We start from the raw sequence: 21,700 nt of genomic DNA, 5'->3' as shown, positions 1-21,700 counted from the left end.
CGCGCGTTATATGGTCCTATATGGGGCTCGAGTATGGCACAGTGCTGTGTAGTCGTGGAGCATCCTACTGTTCAAAAAAGCGCAACGCATGATATCACTGAGGCACAGGCTAAGGTAATTCGTGGATACCGCATCTATGCGGGAATAGACGGACTGCGGATTAGAATCCGCAGTCCGTCTATTCCCGGTTGTGGACACTGACTATGTCCCTACTGAGGATAAATGGGAAAAAAAATTGTCATTAGTGGCGACGTATAACAATCCTACTAATATTATAAATGCGAAAGTTTGGATGTCTGGATGTTTGTTACTCTTTCACTCAAAAACTACAGAACGGATTTTGTTGAAACTTTACATTGTATTGTTTATAAACCAGATTAACATAATTATAGGCTATAATTTATGACGATATGTGACAAATACATTTCAATAAATAAATAAGACGTGTCTAAAAAGCGCAATCTATCGTCATTGGTTAAACTCTACAGCGCTGGNCGCGCACGCACACACTGACAAAATTTAGCGGGGATTAGCGGGGAGTTGCACCGGTCAGTGTGTGCGTGCGCGCCGCATACGTATTGGCGCGCTCACATACAAAAACCGCGCTCGGTGCGTTTCTATGAAGATGACCTACTCATTTGTATTTACTCTGGTTTCACCGTGTGTTCTGGGCCTTAGTCGTACACTAACTAGACCTGTAGTTTTGGACTCCGATGGAGTTAAAAACGAAATCTACTTGTTGATCATTATACTTTAACTTTGACTACGTTTGTGCAAAATATACAACGTCGAAATAGTCATAATAAAATACGAAAGCGTGTCTTTTACAATTTAAGGTGGATTCATATTTGTATGACGTGTCATGTGATATATCACAATGGAATCGATTTCAGTTTCAGATTTTAATAAACTCTAGTTACTATCTAGGTCGTGTCGCATACTAAATGTATGAAACTCTTTTCTGATGTCACATATCACGTCAGATAAGTATAAATCCACCTTTATATACCAATAGTTTTTAGTTTCAAGTTGTGTGTCGTCAGGCGAGCGATTTTAATCGCGTTAGTGCCGTCAGCAATCGAGTTATTTCAGTTGTTAGCAATGGACAGTTCCTACGGCTATTTTTTTGTTAATTTGCAGATGGTACGCAGTGAGGGTAGACGTGAAAATTTTATCGGCTAGTGTGGGGGCAGTGTCGATATTTTTGTCGATGATTTTATAAAAATGTCACTTGTGCTGTGCTAGATCTAAGTCGTAAAGAGTTTATTTGAAGTAACAGTTCTTCCATTTTTAACTAATAGAATCCAGAATTTAAAAAATATCGATACTTATTAACATCACTACGAAATGAAGAGAGAATCGGAATCGGAACACTGGCATTTGTTAAAGTCGCTCGCCTTTAAAATTATACATTTTTCGCTTGTTTTTAAGACATTTGTACATTGTTATTGATTAGTTATAGTCGCTTCTAATGTATCTGACTTAGTTTGTAAATGATGTAAAAAATATTAAAAGAAAAAACCGTAACTACGCCGTTATACAACACTAATAAAGAAAAAATATATACCCAAACCTGAGATCGGCGAAAAAAAGTATTTTTTGAAAAAGTCAGTGCATATTTTTTTAAGGCGGTTGCTAGACAGATTGTAACACAAGAAAAAAATAACTTGTGAGGATTGAGTTTGTTTTGTGGAAAAAATGAATGTTAAAAAAAGATTGCAACCGCCAAAATAAAAAAAAATGGTTCTGAAGTTTCTGGGAGAGTCACAATCACAACGCCTTCGGGCTTTCTGTTTCTGTTGTCTCTTTCTTGCGTAGTGTGAGAGAGAGATGGACGACTTAGCCTTGAAGAACAAGAAATGAAGAGAGAAGAGTTTATTTACAATAGTTGTCTCTTTCTACGAGAGATGAACTATTGTTGATAAAATTGAAGACTTCAAGAAAGAAGAATAAATAACTTATTTGCAATAGTTGAGGTTCTCTTTCTCTAATATAACGGGAATGTGAGACTGAATCAACTATTGTAAATAGAAAACTGAAGAAAGAAGAAATAAAATGGGAAGCCTAGAAGAACGAAGTCTTTAACTGAAGAATACAGAAGATCAGTCAAGAAGAAGATAGAAGAAAAATAAAGAACTTTGTGTATGTTATTTCAAACCTTCTTAAACAAAAAGACATTTAAAAAAAATCTTTAATTTATTACAAAAGCTTTTATAAAGACTTAAAAAACTACGAACTAAAACTCGTTGCTAAAAAAAACTAAAAAGTAAAGAACAATTTTTATTTAATTCAAAAGCAAATAAATTTCGGTGCCTTTTTTAAATTAAATTTAATTGCATTTAACTGACTACATCCATAAGGCCGTTTCGAAAAAAACCTATTCGCACCTTTTCCCTCAACTGTTCACGTAAATGTAAAAATTATGTCATAAAGAAATGATCCATCATTAGGTTTCATTACGTGTTATATCAAGCGGAATATTCAACACCTGATTTGCAGTAATCACGTAATAAAGATTTTTAGGTCTACTTGGTACTAGACTAGCTTTTCAGGATAAAAAATGTATTCGTGTGCATCGGTCACCTGCCTAAAGTAACTTCAAATCGCTAAATAAAATGAGCACAAATGAAAAAAAATTGGAAAAACTTTTCTATTATGTATTTTAGATTAGAATTGTCCGTAATATGAATGCTTTAAATAAAATCAAGCCACAAAACAATAAAAATCTCAAAAGAAAAACAAAATTAAAAACTCGTCATCGGTCTCATCTCATCATATATCTGGCTGAGAATGCTTATATAGCATTAAGTCCACCTTTTGTACGATTTTATTGTGCAATAAAGTTTTATAATTAATCATACGATGTGTTAGTTTTTAGACTACAATTTTCGCGGGCAATTCTCCAATTCAATCGCTAGAATCCGACTTAATATTGTTGAAGCTCATCAACAATGTCGTGAGCAATATCTCACTCGTACCTTAATTTTTAAACATCTACACTAATATTATAAAGAGGAAAACTTTGTTTGTTTGTTTGGTTGTAATGAATAGGCTCAAAAACTACTAGACCGTTTTTAAAAATTCTTTCACCATTCGAAAGCTACATTATCCACGAGTAACATAGGCTAAATTTTATTTTGGAAAAAAATAGGGTTCCGTAAAATATGTAGATAATGTAGTCGCCGCGCGCGAAGCCGCGGGCGGAAAGCTAGTTTTAAATAAACAACTTGAAAAAATCTAACTGCCTAAGGCGGGAATTGAACCCACGACCTTTAGCTTGCCGGGCGACTGCTCTTCCAACTGAGCTACTTAGGCACTGGATGAACCCAGTTACCTTAACCCAGTCAAGCTAACTGCGCACCAGGCAGCCGTGACGTCACAAGTCGCATCGGACGCTCTGGAACGGACGAGGTGTGCAGTGTGCATTAAGTGCGCAGTTAGCACTTAATTCGGTTGTAGTAGCCCATCTAGGCATCTAGTAGAACATAGAAGTGTTCGCACCATCATTATGGCCCATTACGCCACTTACACCCTGATATCAAATTAATATTCAATGTCTAATTTGCGAGAATTACGTAATCACCACCTTTGATGCAACGCGCCACTCGCTGCTATAATTTGAAAATGTAGCAATAATTGGAAGATTACAAAGAAATCTAAATGGGAAACACTTGTATTTTATGCACAGGCTGCTCCCAAAATCGTTGACACTTCAAGTACCAACGAATTGAGACAATAGAAATTATTGGTGACCACTTAGGGTAACACGAGTACAAACCTTTTAGTAACTTAATTTAAAATTACTGAATTACTTCGGTGTATACCTACTGCATATTTTTAACATTTGAAATGGAAAAATTGTAATCTCTCAAAATTTTTTTTCGAATGAGTAAGTCGACTGGATTTTTTTTTGCGTAAAAGTCCAAGGTGTGGGTAAACATCCATGCACCACACATTGTTTTTAATTTAATAAGTACTTACTTTACAATTTGCAAAGGAATGTGTAATTTTTCTAGGTTTTTACCCTATTTTTTTATCCACAACGAGGAAGCTTTTGGCCTGCATCTCATCCGAATCAGGCTGAAGGTGGAAGCGAGCTTCAGCCGGAATCCTCAACCACAGATGAACTGGCTACTTATCTATTTTATTTCTTATGCTGCCGGAATATTTACAACAATACTGTTAACATTATTGTTTTTGCGTTGTATTTTAAGAACAGCCTGTAGTTTTCATGAATTACAAATCAAAGCGTAAGCTTTTCTTGATAATCACGTCAATTTGAAATCATTATTTCCCCACAATTCACACTACCAGCGACTCGTCCACGAAACAAAATGAATTTGTTGAATTTCTTTAAAAAATATACTGAGGATGATCTAATTAATATAAAAGGTTGGTTATTTAGTAACGTATATTAATTATTCATTAAAAATAATTTCATCAAAAACAAATTGCCCATAAACTGAGCTAATTTGTTGACCTGGATAGCGGAGTGATCTTATAGGGTTTCTTCTCTCTTTTGCGCTACGGAACCCTAAGGCCCAGTTTCCATCCTCGAAAGCGGAGCGGAGAGATGTGTTTGTAAAACCAATCATATTTCAAACTTGGAGAATAAGAATAAGAATAATTGTTTATTGTTGAGAGGAGTGTGGTTTTGTTTTGTTTCCCAGTCGACGAAGCACATGATGTCGTGCCCTGCGTGCCCAAACAACTGCACGCAGGAAGATTTAATATAGGCTACTGACAACGCCACTCTTGTGGCGGAGTTTTGGGCTGACCCTGCAGTGTAGGTTTGTTGTCGACACGACAAGAAGAAGAAGATCAGATTTCAGCTGAGCAGAGAGACAAATCTGATTGGTTATTCAAACACATATCTTCGCTTTGGTGGAAACCGGGCCTACGACCTTTTTTGACAACATTTATGTACCCTTTTCAGAGCACCACTTCGAGTCCTTCAACAAGACGTACCAATGGATCGCCTTCACACTCACTCTTGGAATCATGTTTCCTAACCCAGCTACGGACAGATTTCGTATAATTTCTATTAGTACGTATTAATATTGTATTTTTAGCCATATCTTTGCGGCAGAGTAGAGAACACCCAATCTTCCCGTGAATGTCGTAAGCGATGGACAAACGCGAACATCAAGCCTCCCCAACCCGTCTGGCCAGCGTGGGGAGTGTAGGACAAATCCTCCATTTGCCTCTGGTCAATTAGAGGGTCGTGCTCCTGTAGTGGAGACTAAATGACCTGATGATGATAATTACTAAGATAACTTGTATCTGTAAAATTGTCATTGGACGTTTTACAATGTGTAATGTCCTTGGAAAGTCGTCTCTCCAGGAGAAAGACCCTCTCTAATTTACCAGAGGCAAGAGATTTGGCTGACATTCCCCACGCTGGCCAGACGGGTTGGGGAGGCCTGATGCTCGCATATTTGTATCTTAGTTGCCTCTTACGACATCCACGGGAAGAGTGGAGGTTGGTCCTCTCTATTACTCTACCACACTGAGTTGGAGTTAACTGACCACTTTATTGCCTCAATATTAACTGTTTCCTAGATGTGCTACTCGTGTGCGTTTTCCCTCTGGCTATGATGGTTTTGATCGACATGTACAAGTGCTGGATGGTGAAAGACATCTTTAACATCATCAGACATAGCACCATCGTCGGGCCCTTTCTTGGCGCGTTCTTCAAGGTAAGGCAGTTCATTCTTACTATTTATATTTCTATAACACAACCCTAATAACCCTGGTTTCAGATTTAAGGACGTAGCAAACTTATCAACCCGGAAAGGGATCGTAACCGTATCAACTCGAGGCGGTCATTATTCTTTGTATGAAACTTCATACTGCAACGCACACTTATCCGCACTAAGTATTGTTGCGTCCTAAAAACCTCGCCTCGCGGTTAAAAGCGCATGAAAGGTGATACAGTGTTGATCCCTTTCCGAGTTGATAAGTTTTCTATGACCTTTAGACACCCCGTTAGTATCGGTTAAATCCTTATACAAATTAGAAGCTAGAAAATTCCACATCCTAAAAAAAAAACAATTTCCCCACAGATGTTCCTAATGTACTACAAAAGGGCCCAAGCCAAAGAGATTCTGGACGAAATCAACCGTGACCACGCGAGCTTCAACTTCCTACCTCGCAAGCAGCAAGACATAGCATTCCTGAACGTGAAGAAGGGAGTCTTCAACGTGGAAAGGCTCTGGGCACCCATAGTGTCCATAGCCATCATGACCTTCCCAGGAATGGCGGTCGTCATGACCCTATACAGTTATGCCTTTAGCGATAACCCGAAGAGGTACATGATTCACGAAGTGAAACCACCAAATTCGCGTGACCCTGAGGACATGTTGAAGTCGCCGTACTTTGAAATACTTTTTGTGTATGAAACAGGTAAGTTTATAGAATCTGGAAGAAACGATGTCTGTTTACCTTTTCATGCTTAAGCAATAGGATAGTTATTATTCCAGTTTTTGAAGAGGGATACGCCCCCGATTTCTTGACAAACCAAAATTAGTAGAAGTCGCGGGTAAAAGCTAGTCAGAAATATTTCAAATGCTCATCAGCTCACCTGCAGGCTGCAGCATTTTCCAGAGGCAAACGGAGAATTTGGCCTACNTCTGTACGTGGCCAGAAGGGTTAGGGAGGCCTAAATTGAATTGCTCACGATTCGTTTCAACCAAAGGACGTCCACTGCTGGACAAAGGCCTCCCCAAGGATTTCCTCAATGTCTATTACTCTATTCCTTCCCCCATCCAGGCGCTTTCCGCGACCTTCAGTAGTTTTATTAAGCTTTCTCGTCCGTGGTCGCCATTCGAGAACTTTCTACCCCAAAGCATTAGCCTAACGACGACAAAAGCACATGAAGTTTTGGATTCGATGACATGATCCGATCCGAGGAACGCTGGACTATCGTGGTGAACCCACTCGTAAGACAAGCTTATTTAACTTAGTTAGGTAGGTACTAACGTTACTTCTGGAAAAAAGGTCTAAAGCCCGGTCTCTAAAAACACGTAGAATTTTGTCCAATGACCCCAAGCTACGCATCCTTATCGCTCGTGCGTAATTATGTTGCTGTTGCGCTCGTACACTCACTGCGGGCGCTATAAAATTTATACTTATTTTTTAGCTTTGTACGAAGGGTTAACGGGAATTCTAGGAAAAAAACGGTTCTTTTTATAGGTTCAGCTATAATTTGCGTATTGAACTACACGGCCTACGACGGTCTATTCGGCATAGCGACCAACCATGCCTGCCTGAAGATGAGCCTGTGCTGTATGAAGCTGAAGGAAGCCTTCCGGTGTGACAGCACCGAGGACATGTATAAGGGGATACTGACGTTTATTGAGGAGCAGAAGAAGATGTTCAGGTATTACGTGTGAAAGCTCTAGTTACTGTAAAACCTAAGATTTACCAAATCTTAATGGTAAAAGTACTAGAACAGTAATTAGCTGCGATCATTTAGAACTATTATTTACCACAATCTTCTTGGTAATTCTTAGGTTTTGCTTTATAAGAAAATGATAGGTACTTAAAAAACACACCTTTCGACTGCTCTTCATCATCATCATCATCATCATTTCAGCCATAGGACGTCCCCAATGCTTTCCATGTTGATCGATTGGTAGCGGCCTGCGTCCAGCGCTTCCCTGCTACCTTTTGACTGCTCTATTAACCATAAAACTGCAGTGTACCTACTATAGTTACAATTATGCCGAGATGCACCACCTATGACCGTAACTATACGATAACCGATGTTTTTTGTTTTGAGTTTGACATAATTTTCACGTTTGTCAAAAATCTGCCTGTTACAGTTGAAAATTTTCAAGTGAGTAGGTACACCACGTCATGTCGTCGTCATTATACTGGCTCTGTTTTTTTTTATGAAATAGCATAAGTTTATCTAGCGACGTCGTCTGCTACTGCTATACGTCTGGTCTGTGAGCACGTAGAATTTTGATAAGGATGGGTAGCTTGGGGTCATTGGAAAAAATTCTACGTGCTCACAGACCGGGCTTTAGCTGTGTGGGTAGTCGATTTCGAACATCAATTTGTCTAGCGTCTGGTGTTATGTTTCAGATTCGTCGATCTGATTCAAGATACCTTCAACATCTGGTTGGGGACCATCCTGACCAGCACTATGATACAAATCGGCTCCTTGCTGTTCCATATATCAGCGGTAATATAAGTTATATGATCATTATCATTATCATCTCAGCCACAGGACTGTCCATTGCTGAACATAGGCCTCCCCCAATGCTTTCCATGTTGCTTTCTTGTTGTTGCTAGCGGCCTGCGTCCAGCGCCATCCTGCCACCTTTATGATGTCGTCGGTCCACCTTGTGGTCCACCCACAAGGTCCCACGCTGATATTTATGATAGAGGACATTGCACTGGAGGGAAGTTGAACCTTAATTTCCAACTCCTCCAATGTTCTTCTGATTAATTTCGTTGCGGGTCCAATGACAGTTTAACTTTCCCCCGGGACAAACTTGACCTTCACTGGTTTTGTTACTGGCGGTCAAGCTGTAGATCCTGGCTACACAGGAGTTGCAGCGGTGGGAACGAGAGGTGGGAATATTCTCGTTCAGAATAAAAAAGAGCGTCTCTTATCTATACTATAAAAGCGAAAGGTCACTGACTGACTCACTCATCACGAAATCTCAGAAACTACAAGTGCTAGGAGTCTCAAATTTTGCATGGGGGTTCCTTTTAGAACGTAGGTGCTCACTAAGACGGGATTTTCCAATATTTTACCAATTCTACCTCTAAGGGGTAAAAGGGGGTCCACGCGTACGAAGTCGCGAGCGGCCGCTAGAACTGATTGGCATGTTTTAATAATAATAATGTCTTCATCCTTTGTCGTAGAGACACCCTAAAATAGATGAAAAACTAAATTTCCACCAGCACGTAGTCACGCTATCTAAACGGGTCCGTAAAATCATTCATATTATTATGTTGAGGCTGCGCGATGTCACCAACGACAGGGTTCTGAGGATGGTCTACCTTGGGCTCTGTCAATCAGTTCTCAGCTACTGTATAGCCATATGGGGTGGGATCGACAAAACAGCAATGCTGCGGATTGAGAGGGCGCAGAGAGGAGTACTCAAGGTAATGCTCAAAAGACCGCGCCGCTACCCTACTCACTTGGTGTACTCGGAGGCGCACGCCCTGAGCGTTCGAAAACTATACATCCTCAACGCCGTTCTTCCGACCCACAATTCGGTGTTTGGTTCGGCTAAGTAAAGGGATCAACTTACAAAAAGAATATGTAGAGGCTCCTTAAGAGCATATGACGATTTGTAAGAACTATTTATTAGTCTAAACAAATAAAGAAATTTTGACTTTGACTTTGACTAATTAAAATTCCTTCTGTCACAATAACTTTTGCAAAAAGACACAAGTGGGTCTAGACAAAGTGCAAATTATAATCGCAAACCAGTCGAAAAGTGGTCGAAAAGCCCCTTTTTTGTATGGAGTTTTGACGGATTCGATTTTCGATTCGATCAAAAAGTGCGTTTTGTCTAGGGGGGAAGGACTTCCTATACCCTTTCATCTACAACAAAGTGGCATCTTCTTGTGACATCAAATCGAGCCATCCATCTGTCGTGAAATCGAAGCTATTCGACTGGCTTCTACAAATTAGCTACCACGAAACAGAGCTGTTGACTAATCCCGCGTGAACACTTTGAACATTTCAGTTTCAATTTCAGTTTCATAAACTTAGTGACATCATACCCATCTCTCTCTTACATACCCACACAAACACACACCTACTTACTCACTCACACTCACACACCACACACACCTTATGCACCCATTAAATTCACTTTTGCCAGTAAGTACCTGTGCAGTTTAAAGTAATCGTACAGCCGTAAAACACAGCAAACTATCAGCTCCAGTTCCCAAGAGACGGCGACGGCGGAGGGGTCAGAGGAGGCGACAATATGATCGCCTCCAGTTTCCTCTCCTCGGTGATGGCCAGCGGGCCGGGGGCGTGGGGGCGCCCCCGCCTGCATTGCACAGGCCACCACCACCGTCGGACGGGAACAGCTGTGTGCTTCCAGTTGCTCCTGTCGCCCCCCGTCCTGGGGGGCTTGTAGGGCCCGCCGTGTAGGCGGGCAATCGCCGGGAGGGGCTGTGGTAGAGAAGGCTTTGTCCGGAAACCCACAGTTTCCTCCCACTTATGGCGAGTGATGGAGCACCGGGGTCTTTTTAGTGGGTATGCCTCGTCCTTCTGACTTGGTGAGCCCCACATAACCTACCCTGTCCCCGCAGGGTAGGTATGCGATTCAACGCATTTTTTCCCCGAAAAAAAAAAAAAAAAGGATTACCTAGTTTGTGAACTACCAGTAACCTTAAGTTGTTGTTGTAAATATTTCTGTGAATAAATTATTTATTATTTATGTTATATTTTCTACATTCGTATCTTAGTACATAGTCATAGTCATAGTCATATATTTCGTATATAGTTCCAAAATTCTGAACTGTCCTATGCATGACATTGACAGTGGGGCGCCACCGTCAATACCGGATCGCTGGTTCAGATTTTTGCCATGTTGGAAACCATATAGTAGAACGATGGTAGCGCCCCCCTGTCATTGAGTTTGGTGGGACAGTTCAGCGTGGGTCATCTATATCTTCTCTACGTGCGTTATTGTTTCTTTTTTATTCCAAGAGATCCTTTTACAAGCATCCTAGTAAGGATCTCTTTACAAAAATTAGTGTACTCATAGAACAGTACTACACTAGCTGGACTCTAACACAATAAAAAGGGGCCAAATGTATAAGGCACAGTTTGAAATATGAAACCATAAGGGTATTCTTAATTTGGAAAAAATCAAATGATACCGTCAAATAAGACAGCACACCGCCATCTAGCGGAGGCCTTTCATAATAGATATCACGTTGTTGCGAGAAGTCACACGAGATGTGTTTAATCGAATATTAGCACAGAATCTATCTTATCTTCTATCTTCTATATAAATAAAAATGAATTGATGTTCGTTAGTCTGATTAACACTCGAGAACGGCTGGGCCGATTGAGCTGATTTTGGTTTTAAAATGTTTGTCGTAGTCCAGGGTAGGTTAGATTAGGGTTAAACGGTGAGCAAATAAGGAAAAATTGCGATGGCTTATTTATTGCCTTTAGGCCTCAGCCTCGAGTTTAGCGGGCAGCGGGGCGGGAGCGGCGGCGGCGCGGGAGCGGGGCGGGCAACGCAGACCCGTTCTCGACGAAACAAGCGGGCAGCTCGCGCGGCGCTTTAGCGGCGAAATGTTGTGTTCGGGGTTGTGTTGTCGAGATATTTGTTTTTATTCGCAAACGAAATGTTTGAACAACGGCGACAATTTTATTTCGATTCAAATTTATTCCTAACGCTCGATTTATTGTGGGCAAAAGAAGGAGTGCGCTGCCCGCTCGTTGCCCGCTCCCGCCCCGCTGTTTTCGAGAACCGGTCTATTTGATTTTACGCATAAGATCCTGCCGCTCCCGCGCCGCCGCCGCCGCTCCCGCCCCGCTGCCCGCTAAACTCGAGGCTGAGGCCTTAAGGCGGAACAGAGTTCGCCTACTTAGTCAGCTAGTAAGTAATAGATATTAGCAAAGTATTCTGTTGGCGCAAGTACAGTATGCAGGAAATTGGCCAAGACGTAATAGTGTGAACACCATTTCGGATACTTTCTCCTTCCTCCACCCGTCGCCTATACTTCGGTGTGCGGGCTAGCGCTTCGACTTGGACAATTTTCGGCATAGTGTACTTGCGCCATGTGATAATAATATAGTCCATACTAATTTATTATTTTATTTTATTTATTTGGAAAACAATATTATTAAAGAGGAAAGATTTGATTGTTTGTTGTTTGAAGTGAATATTATTATGTTACGAAACTAGGACAGATTTGAAAAACAATCTGCTAGTTCCTTAGATTAAGTAGCGCGTTCAAGTTCAACTAAACAAAGACTGACTCACTCACTCATCACGAAATCTCAGAAACTACAAGTGCTAGGAGTCTCAAATTTTGCATGGGGGTTCCTTTTAGAACGTAGGTGCTCACTAAGACGGGATTTTCCAAAATTCAACCCCTAAAGGGTAAAACGGGGTCCACGCGTACGAAGTCGCGGGCGGCCGCTAGAACTGATGGTTGAATAATAATAATAATGTCTTTATTGTTTTAAATCGTTTTATTAGATCCTTATGATTCATCTCCTTTTTTCAGGGATACGGTTTCGACCTGCGCTATACATTGTTTAGTTTCACATCTGTCGTCCACATTTTCTTACCCTGCAAAAATGCTGCTACGTTGAAAGACATGGTAAGTAGACAGAAAATTCTTCTTATTTTTACCCGACTGCGTCAGAAGGAGGGTTATGTTTTTCGAGTGTAATGTATGTATGTATGTATATTTCTTTGGCACGGCCTACAGCCTAAACGGCTAGACCGATTTTAGCGTGAGAGGTGTCGTTAGATTCGTCTTAATCGTGAGAGTGACTCTGGCTACATTAAAATTGAAAAAAATCTAAATGGCGGATTTTAGGCGCCATGTTTTTTTTTCAAAGCCTATCGAGTGGGATATCATAATAAAGGCCTTTTATGTAGCTTATAAAAATGTATGTTATTTAACTAAAAAGATTAAAATAAAATTATTATTGAATACCTACCTACACAAAAAACCCAACTGCGTAAAAATGAACTAAAAAGATAAAAACAAGCCTTAGTGTTCACAAATGCAGTCGGAGGCATCAAATACATATCGGCAACATAAGAATTATTCATTGAATGTCCTGCGCTGCCCACATCCAGTATTTTTCTTAGTCTCTTCTTCTTCTTGTCGTGTAGACAACAAACCTACACACTACACAGTGTCAGCAGTTCGTTAAATCTCTTGCCCGTTTTAACCGTATATCCCTATTTTTTAAGTGACCCCTAAGAGAACAAAATTCCTGTTGTGTTATCATAGTTATAGGGGTCACTAAAAAATTAGGAATTGATGGTGAGAACAGGAAGCGGGAAGAGCCTGGATGCGGGCAGCGCAGGACCGTTCATTGTGGAAAACCTTGGAGGAGGCCTTTGTCCAGCTGTGGACGTCATTCGGCTGAAATGAACGAACGAAGATGGCGAAAACGGGCATACTCTTTTACTGGACCAAATTAATTTAATTCTCCGATAAAGTCCACAGAAATGTCGACAATGATCTACAGCTCGGGCTGGGAGCGTTCGCGCGAGCGCCGAATCCTGCGCATGATACCGTTCATGGTTGCGCGCGCGCAAGTCCCGAATTACATCACCGCTTTCAACCTGTTCATTTTTGATATGGAGCTGTTTGTTTTTGTAAGTTATTTTTATGCAATAGCCGCCTAAATATACATCCCAACTAATATTATAAATGCGAAAGTAACTCTGTCTGTCTGTCTGTCTGTCTGTTACGCTTTCCCGCTTAAACCTCGCAACCGATTTTGATGAAATTTGGCATAGAGATAGTTTGAGTCCCGGGAAAGAACATAGGATAGTTTTTATCCCGGTTTTTGAAACAGGGACGCGCGCGATAAAGTTTTTCTGTGACAGACAAAATTCCACGCGGGCGAAGCCGCGGGCGGAAAGCTAGTATACTATATAACTCAAAGGTGACTGACTGACATAGTGATCTATCAACAACGCACAGCCCGGCATACAGGTAGATGTTATGACGTACGCTAAGAAAGGATTTTACGAAACTCCACCCCTAAGGGGGTAAAACGGGATCCACGCGTACGAAGTCGCAGGCGGCCGCTAGTTTTTATATAAATTAATAGCTAAGTCATAGATAGATGTTTGCCAAGATGCAAAAAATGTGGCTATACGAGTATTTTATTAACGAAATTGTCGTTTAATGTATTCGATCTTTACTTCTAGTGTTTTTAAGCGCATGATTTTAACTGAACACTAATCTTTGTGATGGTTGTTCTTATAGCACTTACTAAGTATTTTAATATTGAATAATATTTTTTGTTTCAGATTCTACGAACTTCGTACTCTATGTACACACTTATTAGATCTTAGAATGTCTAATATTTTTACTAAGGAAACGCATTTTATTTATTATAGCACAACAATGTAAACCAATATGAAACAAATAAATTTTCAACTTTCTATTATTTTTTCTGACATTCCTAACAGAGTTTAGAAAACTTATAGTTGTGGTTTAATTTCTGATAGACTATCGGTACGGTACTGTGTACAGATCGTTTCATCCACGAAGACGCGCCCCACCATTCTTCCGCTAATGTTTGAGTGTTATCGGTACACGCTAAATCATCCATGAGTGCACACGCACACTACAATAATGCCGCTCGGATTGCTTGGATCAAACTCCCCGCACCCCGCGCGACCGAGACCAAAACTTGGTGGGGCGCGTCCGAGTGGATGAAACGATCTATACTACCCGCTACAAGTAGGGAAGTTTTGCGACTTACTTGGCCAACGTTGCTCGACGCTTGCTTGCAAAGTCCTGGGTTTCGAGATTGCCCGGCGCTTACTTCTAATCGTTAAGTAGGTCTTGCTGCACTCACAACACAATTCACAGCATATTCTTGAACACAGCGGGTATTTACACTGTTATTGCGGTTTTTAACTCGCACGCGCGCGCCATTTTGAGATTGACTGGACGTCTACCCGCGTGTTGTAGAGTCGAGTAGGAAGTACCCGCGTTTTTAGTACTTCCGAAACAGCGCCCTCTCGTGGCGTGTTTACACGTACTCATTTTTGAGGGCAAGAGTTTGGAATAGGGGAATAAGGATTTTGAAACTTCAAGTGGCAAAAATCAAAAACTAACGACCCGTATTGACAGTAACGCCCCCCTGTAAAATTTCATAACTATGTTATGGTTGTCCAACGTGGCAAAAATCGGAACTATTAATCCATTATTGAAGTAGCGGTTTCCTGACAATGTCATAGCTAGGACGGTTCAGTGTTGGATAACTGCTATAAAGTCCGGTCGCCGAGCAGATCAGATAGAATTTCATCTAATGACCCTGAGATACCAATCCTTATCGCTCGCGCGTAAAATTGCTGTCGCGACTGTGCGACGAGCGGCCGCAGTGTGTGCGAGCGCGACAGCAATATAATTACGCGCGAGCGATAAAGATGCTATGGGTAGCTTGGGATCATTGGACGAAATTCTATCTGCTCGGCGACCGGACTTTACAACACAGTGAATTTAAATAAAAGAATTAAATATTTTTTAATCATTTATTACATAACACTACATCTATAGCAACGTGTCACTATCCGCCCCCTACGACCGTACCATCCCTAATTATTTATAAATAATTTAAACCATCGTATTGTTGCCTATTTTACAAAAATAAATAGGCTACCCCGCTTTCTGAATTTTCCATTGAATTATTCAAGTTTCTCTAATTATAATAACGGATAAACATATTTAAATGCATAATAATATAATATAGGTTGTCCTACTAAATAAAATAACATCCCCAACCCGTCTGGCCAGCGTGGGGAGTGTAGGACAAATCCTCTTGCCTCTGGTCAATTAGAGAGGGCGGTACTCCTGCAGTGGAGACTAAATTATCTGATGATGATGATAAAATATATTGCTGTATTGCAATTCGATTGAATTTTCAGAAAACGGGGTATTACTCACTAAACATAACATGCATTGAACTAAAATTGGCAAAACCGTATAACTAATTACATCGAAAACGAAACTGAAAAAGCACCACTTTCATTCAAAATGTACCAAATTATTTTTGTTTGTGTAAACTTTTGTTATATTTCGACACAGCAAGTTATACAACTAAGTTTTGCCGAAAAATCGATTGCACTCATCGAATTTCATTCGATTTTGTGTTCATATAATGCCGATTTTTATCGATAGCATTTTGGTTTTCATGATTAAACAGTGTGTGTGTTTAAAGAGTGTTTTGATGTTGATTAAAGAAGGAAAGAGAGAAAAATGTTTATTCGGTTAGAACTTTAAAATATTAAGTGAAAAAAAAACTGATTATTTTGTGAAGACAACTGAAAAAAACTTTGCGATTAAAACACCCTGTATAACATGAAAACAATGCCAACGACATAATTAAAATAAAAACGTAATCACAAACAGATAACAAATCAACAAACAAACATAATAAAGGAATATAACTAAGTATAGGAATGTAAATAATTGTGCTAACATAGGAATAGTTTGAAGACAGCTATAGGTTTCGTGAAAAATACAAACGTACACCATAGTGAAATATATTAAGGTACGCTTACCTCAGTCAGTGCTTGAGGTATGGGTGGGGGTGACATTGACATATTAAGACGTGACGGAGCATACAAAGGCAATGCCAGATTTTGTATGGAAGGTGGCGTCTTTTTTTTTTCGCGCGGCCATCGACCAAACTTTGTTTTTTGATTACAAAATAGTGAAATAAACCAAACTTACTATGACATGTATACCTCTAAACTCAGTCTGAACTGAGTTACGAGCGTTAGAAGTTTGATGATTTACATACTAGATTTGCTTTTTGCGCGCAAGTTTTGTAAGAAATTACAACAAGATATTGCGCTATTTTTTTATTGCGCTGATTCTGCTCCACACTGATGTCTGGAGCCTTTAATGGATGGTATTGTTTGTTTACACATACAATGTCAATATTTTGTTGCAATTTCTCAAAACTCCCATACCTCAGGCACTAACTAAGTTAAGTGCTGCACCTAGAATATGTATTTTGAAACAATTTGTGATTTTTTCATACAAAAGCACCTAAAAGATTTCAAAAACTGACATAATTACGCGTAAAAATATAAAAAACACATTACCCTCTTCTACGCTGTCGGGTATATTATAAACAATCGTTTACTATGGCTAATAGAAGATTGTGATAAAACTATGGCATAAGACCCGAATGTTTGTTTAAAAATAATTATAAATAAATTGAATATGAAGATTTAATTTTATTTCATTCAAAATCAATTTCAAAGAAACCCTTGGAATGTTTGAAGGCCATTCATTAAAAATTGTCATGTTTTGCAATTTATCATTAATTATTGAATTTATTTCATACCTGCAAGTATTTATTTATAGCAGTTAATAATTAAACTCATGTTTGATTTCTACCAAATAACCATTCATACATTCATTTATCAATATAATGAATTATAATTTGTTCGCAAATATAAAATAAATAAATCTGTAAGAACTAATCTACTTATACTATACAACGACTTATTTTAGTAGAGAATATATCACACTGTTTATTTTTATCATTAAGATGTCTAAATAATAATTACAATCTTTAATGATACTAATAATTGGCGTTGCAAATAACGTATTCTCTAGAAAAATAAAGTATAGCTTACCTGTGTTTTATTAATTGGTAAATTATGTTATAAAAACATAAAATCAACTAATTATTAAAACCCACAAAATCAGCAACGGAAATAAATGTAAGACGTTTTTTAATTTGAAAAAAATATTGCATATAAGCGTTTCTATAAGCAATTCATTATTTCTAATACATTATTATATGTATATTACGTATATTATTGAAACATGCCTCTCCTATCTATAGCGATATGAAATATATCAGCCATTTAACGTTTACAACACTATTTATGAAAATAAAATCACTATCATTACAAATTGTATTAATGATAAAACTGTATCATTATTTAAAATAATGTGTTTCATATTATAATGCAAATATTGTGGGTATTATTTGGGAAATAAGCTTTACTGGTCCAAGTCTAATGATGACAAATTTCTTATGAACTCGGCGCGTTGGGAAGGTGTTAGTTCCTGAAAAAATATAAATTTTAATTATAATAATATTTCTCGAAAGATTCAAGGTCATATTTTTAAAAATAACTTGCACAAGTTGTAAGTTATATTTTTTCTAAATCTACTAAATTTTGAAGTTAAAAATTAATAATTATAGTACCAGTTTTATACTACCAGTATTATGAACAAAAAAACTTGTTTATAAATAACAGTTTTAAATATTAGTTTCTGTTTACTGGAATTTATACTGACTGATCGTTTTTCATCACAGCTAGTGGCACGGAATCATTAACGATGAAATCTCTCATTATTATTGTTTTCCATTTAGGACGTGAACCCAATATCTCTACTAGACCAACAATAAACAGTTACGTCATCATCATCATTATCATCGTTTCAGCCATAGGACGTCCACTGCTGTACATAGGCCTCCCCCAATGATTTCCACATATCCCGGTTGGTAGCGGCCTGCATCCAGTGACCGACGATCTCAGACAGTTATGTAACTGCTTGTTAAAATAGTAAAAGTACAGTGGGCTCCAGTTCCAGCTACCTATTTTGTTTTTTTCTCTCGCTCTCATCAAATGGCGATTCTTTAGGATAAAACAAGACGACAATATAACCAGAAATGGGCTGTAACTATGGCCCATAGCACAGGTCGTTTCATCCACTCGGACGCGCCCCAGCAATGTTTTCGGTCGCGCGGGGTGCGGGGAGTGTGGTCCGAGCAATCTGTAAGGCATTACTGTAGTGTGCGTGTGCACTCATTGATCATTTAGCGTGTACCGATAACACTCAAACATTAGCGGAACGGAAGTATGGTGGGGCGCGTCTTCGAGGACAAAACAATCTATGTGTGTAAATAAAATAAAAATGTATTTATTTACTTACCAATACAAGCGAGTTGACGGTCTGCAGTACAGAGTCTTGCTTAATGGCTCGCAGGTTTCTCTCCAGCACTGAATTGTCATCGGCAGCCTGGGCTTCTAACCACTTGCATACAGCCTCGTTGTCGTGTTCCCACTGGTGGGACTGTGGGCAAAAGGCGTGTTTAAACAACCACCGTGAAATTACGTCATTGGTCATCATCATTTTAGCCACAGGACGAACATAGGCATCCCCCAATGATTTTCTTATTGGCCGGTTGGTAGCGGCCTGCATCCAGCGCCTTCCTGCTACCTTTATGATGGAAAGGGCTATTCTAGGTGTTTCTTTAAGTGATCGAATCAAAAATGAAGAGGACCAGGGTCCATAGAAGGGGGCCAGTGGGTCCTTAGTGGGGAACAGGGATCCATAGTAGGGGGCCAGGAGGTCCAAAGTAGGAACCAGTTGGACCATTCGCATATACATACCTGGGTTTCTCCTTTATCTTCCGCGCACCACCTTCTAAGCGTAGCAGCGGCGGCCCCCTGGTCCAAAGTGGATCCCATCGCAGCTTGGACCCTTAGTAGGGGGCCAGGGGGTCCATAGTTGGGGGCCAGGGGTCCAAAGTAGGGGGCCAGGGGTCCAAACTATACCTGAGTTTCTCCTTTGTCCTCCGCGCACCACCTTCTAAGCGTAGCAGCGGCGGCCCCCTGATCCATATTAGAAGGCCAAGGGCTCATATTAGGGGACCAGGGTCCATAGTAGGGGTCCAGGGGTCCAAAGTAGGGAGCCAATGGGTCCAAAGTAGGGGGCCAATGGGTCCTTAGTAGGGAACAAGGGATTCATAATAGGGGTCCATAGTCCATAGGGGGCCAAGGTGTCCAAAGTAGGGGGCCAAGGGTCCAAAACATACCTGGGTTTCTCCTTTGTCCTCCGCGCACCACCTTCTAAGCGTAGCGGCGGCGGCCCCCTGGTCCATAGTGGGTCCCATGGCCGCTTGGACCCTTCGTTCCTGCTCGTTCTGTCGGAGGAGGCGCTTGAGACGCCAGTACAGCAGCCGGCGGGAGTCGCGCCATGGGATTATGTCCTGTGGGGTAAAGGGGTAAGGGTGAGTTTTGTATATTAGAAAATATCTTTTGTAGCCTACTAGTCTATCTGTTGACAGCAAGTAAGGTTGAAAATGGAAGCAATAAACTATTGAGAATTGAGAAAATTACATATTTTTAACGTGTAACGTATTAGGAACCAGATTAATTTACTTGAAAATCAGGAATTAGATCCACTGGGGTTATATTAGACCCCACTGGTGGGGTGAAAAACTCACAAATACCGACAGTGGGGTACATCAAATCCCATCACTCATAAATAAGCAACCTTTCTTGCAAAATTGCAAATTTTAATTTAGATTGAAACTACGCTTGTTATTACAAGCGTAAACACGTAAACTGGGATTGAATTAGACCCCATCCTAAAACTGACAAATTATATCAGTACTGGGGTAACTCATAACCCCTCTGGCGGGGTATAACACTCACAAATACATATCTACTTTTCGGGCTTATTAGACCCCACTGTTGGGGTGGAAACACAAATAGACACGGGTCAATTAGACATCATGACAAAGCACTAATTAAAACTGGGGTCAATCAGATACCGCTACAGGAGAGTAACATTTTGGTGTGTTTCTGGTAAGGTGAGTATAGACTAGAGCATTTTCTCAAGCATTCGTATGTAATGTAATATGCTTACGAATGGTACAATACAGGGAAAATCTACGATGTTTGGTTCTTGAAAGGGTGATACACTAGAACGCATCGTTGTTCTATTACAAGTAAATGCTCAGTGTTTTTCAACCTGTGGGTCGCGAAGCCTCTCTATAGAGGCTCTCCGGCTCCCCATGGGGGTCGCGAGAGGTCGTAAAAACTACGTCAGTAAAAAAACATTAGTTATAAAGACAGGATTATCCGAAATCGAATTATGCAAATTCATTAAAATGTTGTATGGATTGAAGTATTCGGTCCCTACAACATCATTGTAACATTATAAAATGCATGAAAAAAAAGCGGACGGTCGAGGGGTCGACAAATATTTTTTCATACTAGGGGGGTCGTGTCATGAAAAAGGTTGAAAAACACTGCCTAGTCTATACTACTCATCTTTATGCAAATAGATGTTTTATATCAATCTATCAAATACTACTCTGGGGTCTATCAGACCCCGACACTCACAAATATGCATCCTTTCTCCAGCATCCTTTCAGCCGTGTCGTGTAGTTCCGCGAATTGCACCGCGACCTCGTGGTAGATCGGGCTGAGCTCCTTCTCACGGGCTTTTACTGCCTTCTCGGCGGCGAGGAGTTCTGTTTCTAGCTCGCGCACTTTGGATTCCGCTGTGGGGAAATATAGAAATATTATTACTAGCGGACCCGACAGACTTCGCTCTGTCAAATTGGCTCTACGTTTTAGCAGGCCTGTTCACCTCCGCGAGTTTACATCGAAAACAAAACAAGCACGATGACACCCTACAGGATTACTATTCGACAAGGCCTCACATACGAGCGAGCATTGACTCACGCACGCGTATTCTTGTGTATGATGGAAAAAAATAAAAACCCAGAATGTAGGTACTTTTTTAAGTTGCCTGAAGACACTGAGAGGTAAATAAGTGGTTAATATTATTCATGATAACATGCTTATTCATGTATTTCCTCCGCCATTTTCTGCAGTTTGGCACCACACGTCACATCATTTTACCGAAGTCAGCCCTATAGCTTCGGCGCAGTACCGATCACTGACGTTTGTCAACAAAATGGTGCTTGACTCTTAAGACAAGCTAAATTACACCATATTGTTAATGACATTGAGCATACATTTTTTTAAATACCTTCGCGAAGTAAAACTTTTGTACGTAGTACTTATTATTATTCTGTGCGCATACTAAGTCAGAGCCTGAGGTGTGGGAGCGGCACGGGAGGGGTATATGATTTGTATGCTCTATTCAAATCTGAAGCACATCTAAAGTTAAAGGTTAGTGTCCGTGACTCCCACTCGGCATGGGGCAC

General features: G+C 40.1%; 2 protein-coding genes and 1 non-coding gene across 3 annotated transcripts in view; 1 reads left to right on the top strand and 2 right to left on the bottom strand.

Moving 5' to 3' along the window:
• Positions 1-3,242: 3,242 nt before the first annotated feature.
• Positions 3,243-3,315, bottom strand: TRNAA-GGC (transfer RNA alanine (anticodon GGC)). The gene has a single exon. It is a non-coding gene; the product is annotated as a tRNA-Ala (tRNA).
• Positions 3,316-4,204: 889 nt separating this feature from the next.
• Or-14 (candidate olfactory receptor) lies at positions 4,205-14,135 on the top strand. Its single transcript, XM_028304967.1, has 9 exons — positions 4,205-4,392; positions 4,937-5,047; positions 5,563-5,699; positions 6,066-6,405; positions 7,195-7,381; positions 8,092-8,191; positions 12,229-12,324; positions 13,182-13,340; positions 14,004-14,135. Exons 1-9 carry the CDS (start codon positions 4,335-4,337, stop codon positions 14,046-14,048), a joined length of 1,233 nt encoding a protein of 410 aa, XP_028160768.1. The 5' UTR covers positions 4,205-4,334; the 3' UTR covers positions 14,049-14,135.
• A 2,604-nt stretch (positions 14,136-16,739) lies between these two features.
• Positions 16,740-21,700, bottom strand: part of LOC114353128 (acetyl-CoA carboxylase-like) — a gene marked incomplete at its 5' end in the record, with an annotated part of 139,852 nt that continues 134,891 nt past the window's right edge. The window contains 4 exons of the mRNA XM_028304963.1: positions 16,740-17,793; positions 18,667-18,807; positions 19,553-19,726; positions 20,868-21,028. Of these exons, the coding sequence (XP_028160764.1) occupies positions 17,728-17,793; positions 18,667-18,807; positions 19,553-19,726; positions 20,868-21,028 (542 nt within the window). The remainder of the gene's footprint in view (positions 17,794-18,666; positions 18,808-19,552; positions 19,727-20,867; positions 21,029-21,700) is intronic.

The sequence above is a fragment of the Ostrinia furnacalis genome, unplaced genomic scaffold, assembly GCF_004193835.3.
Source record: "Ostrinia furnacalis isolate ACB-3 unplaced genomic scaffold, ASM419383v2 OfSCF1629, whole genome shotgun sequence".
Lineage (NCBI taxonomy): Eukaryota > Metazoa > Arthropoda > Insecta > Lepidoptera > Crambidae > Ostrinia > Ostrinia furnacalis.
This window is presented reverse-complemented; position numbering and strand designations above follow the sequence as displayed.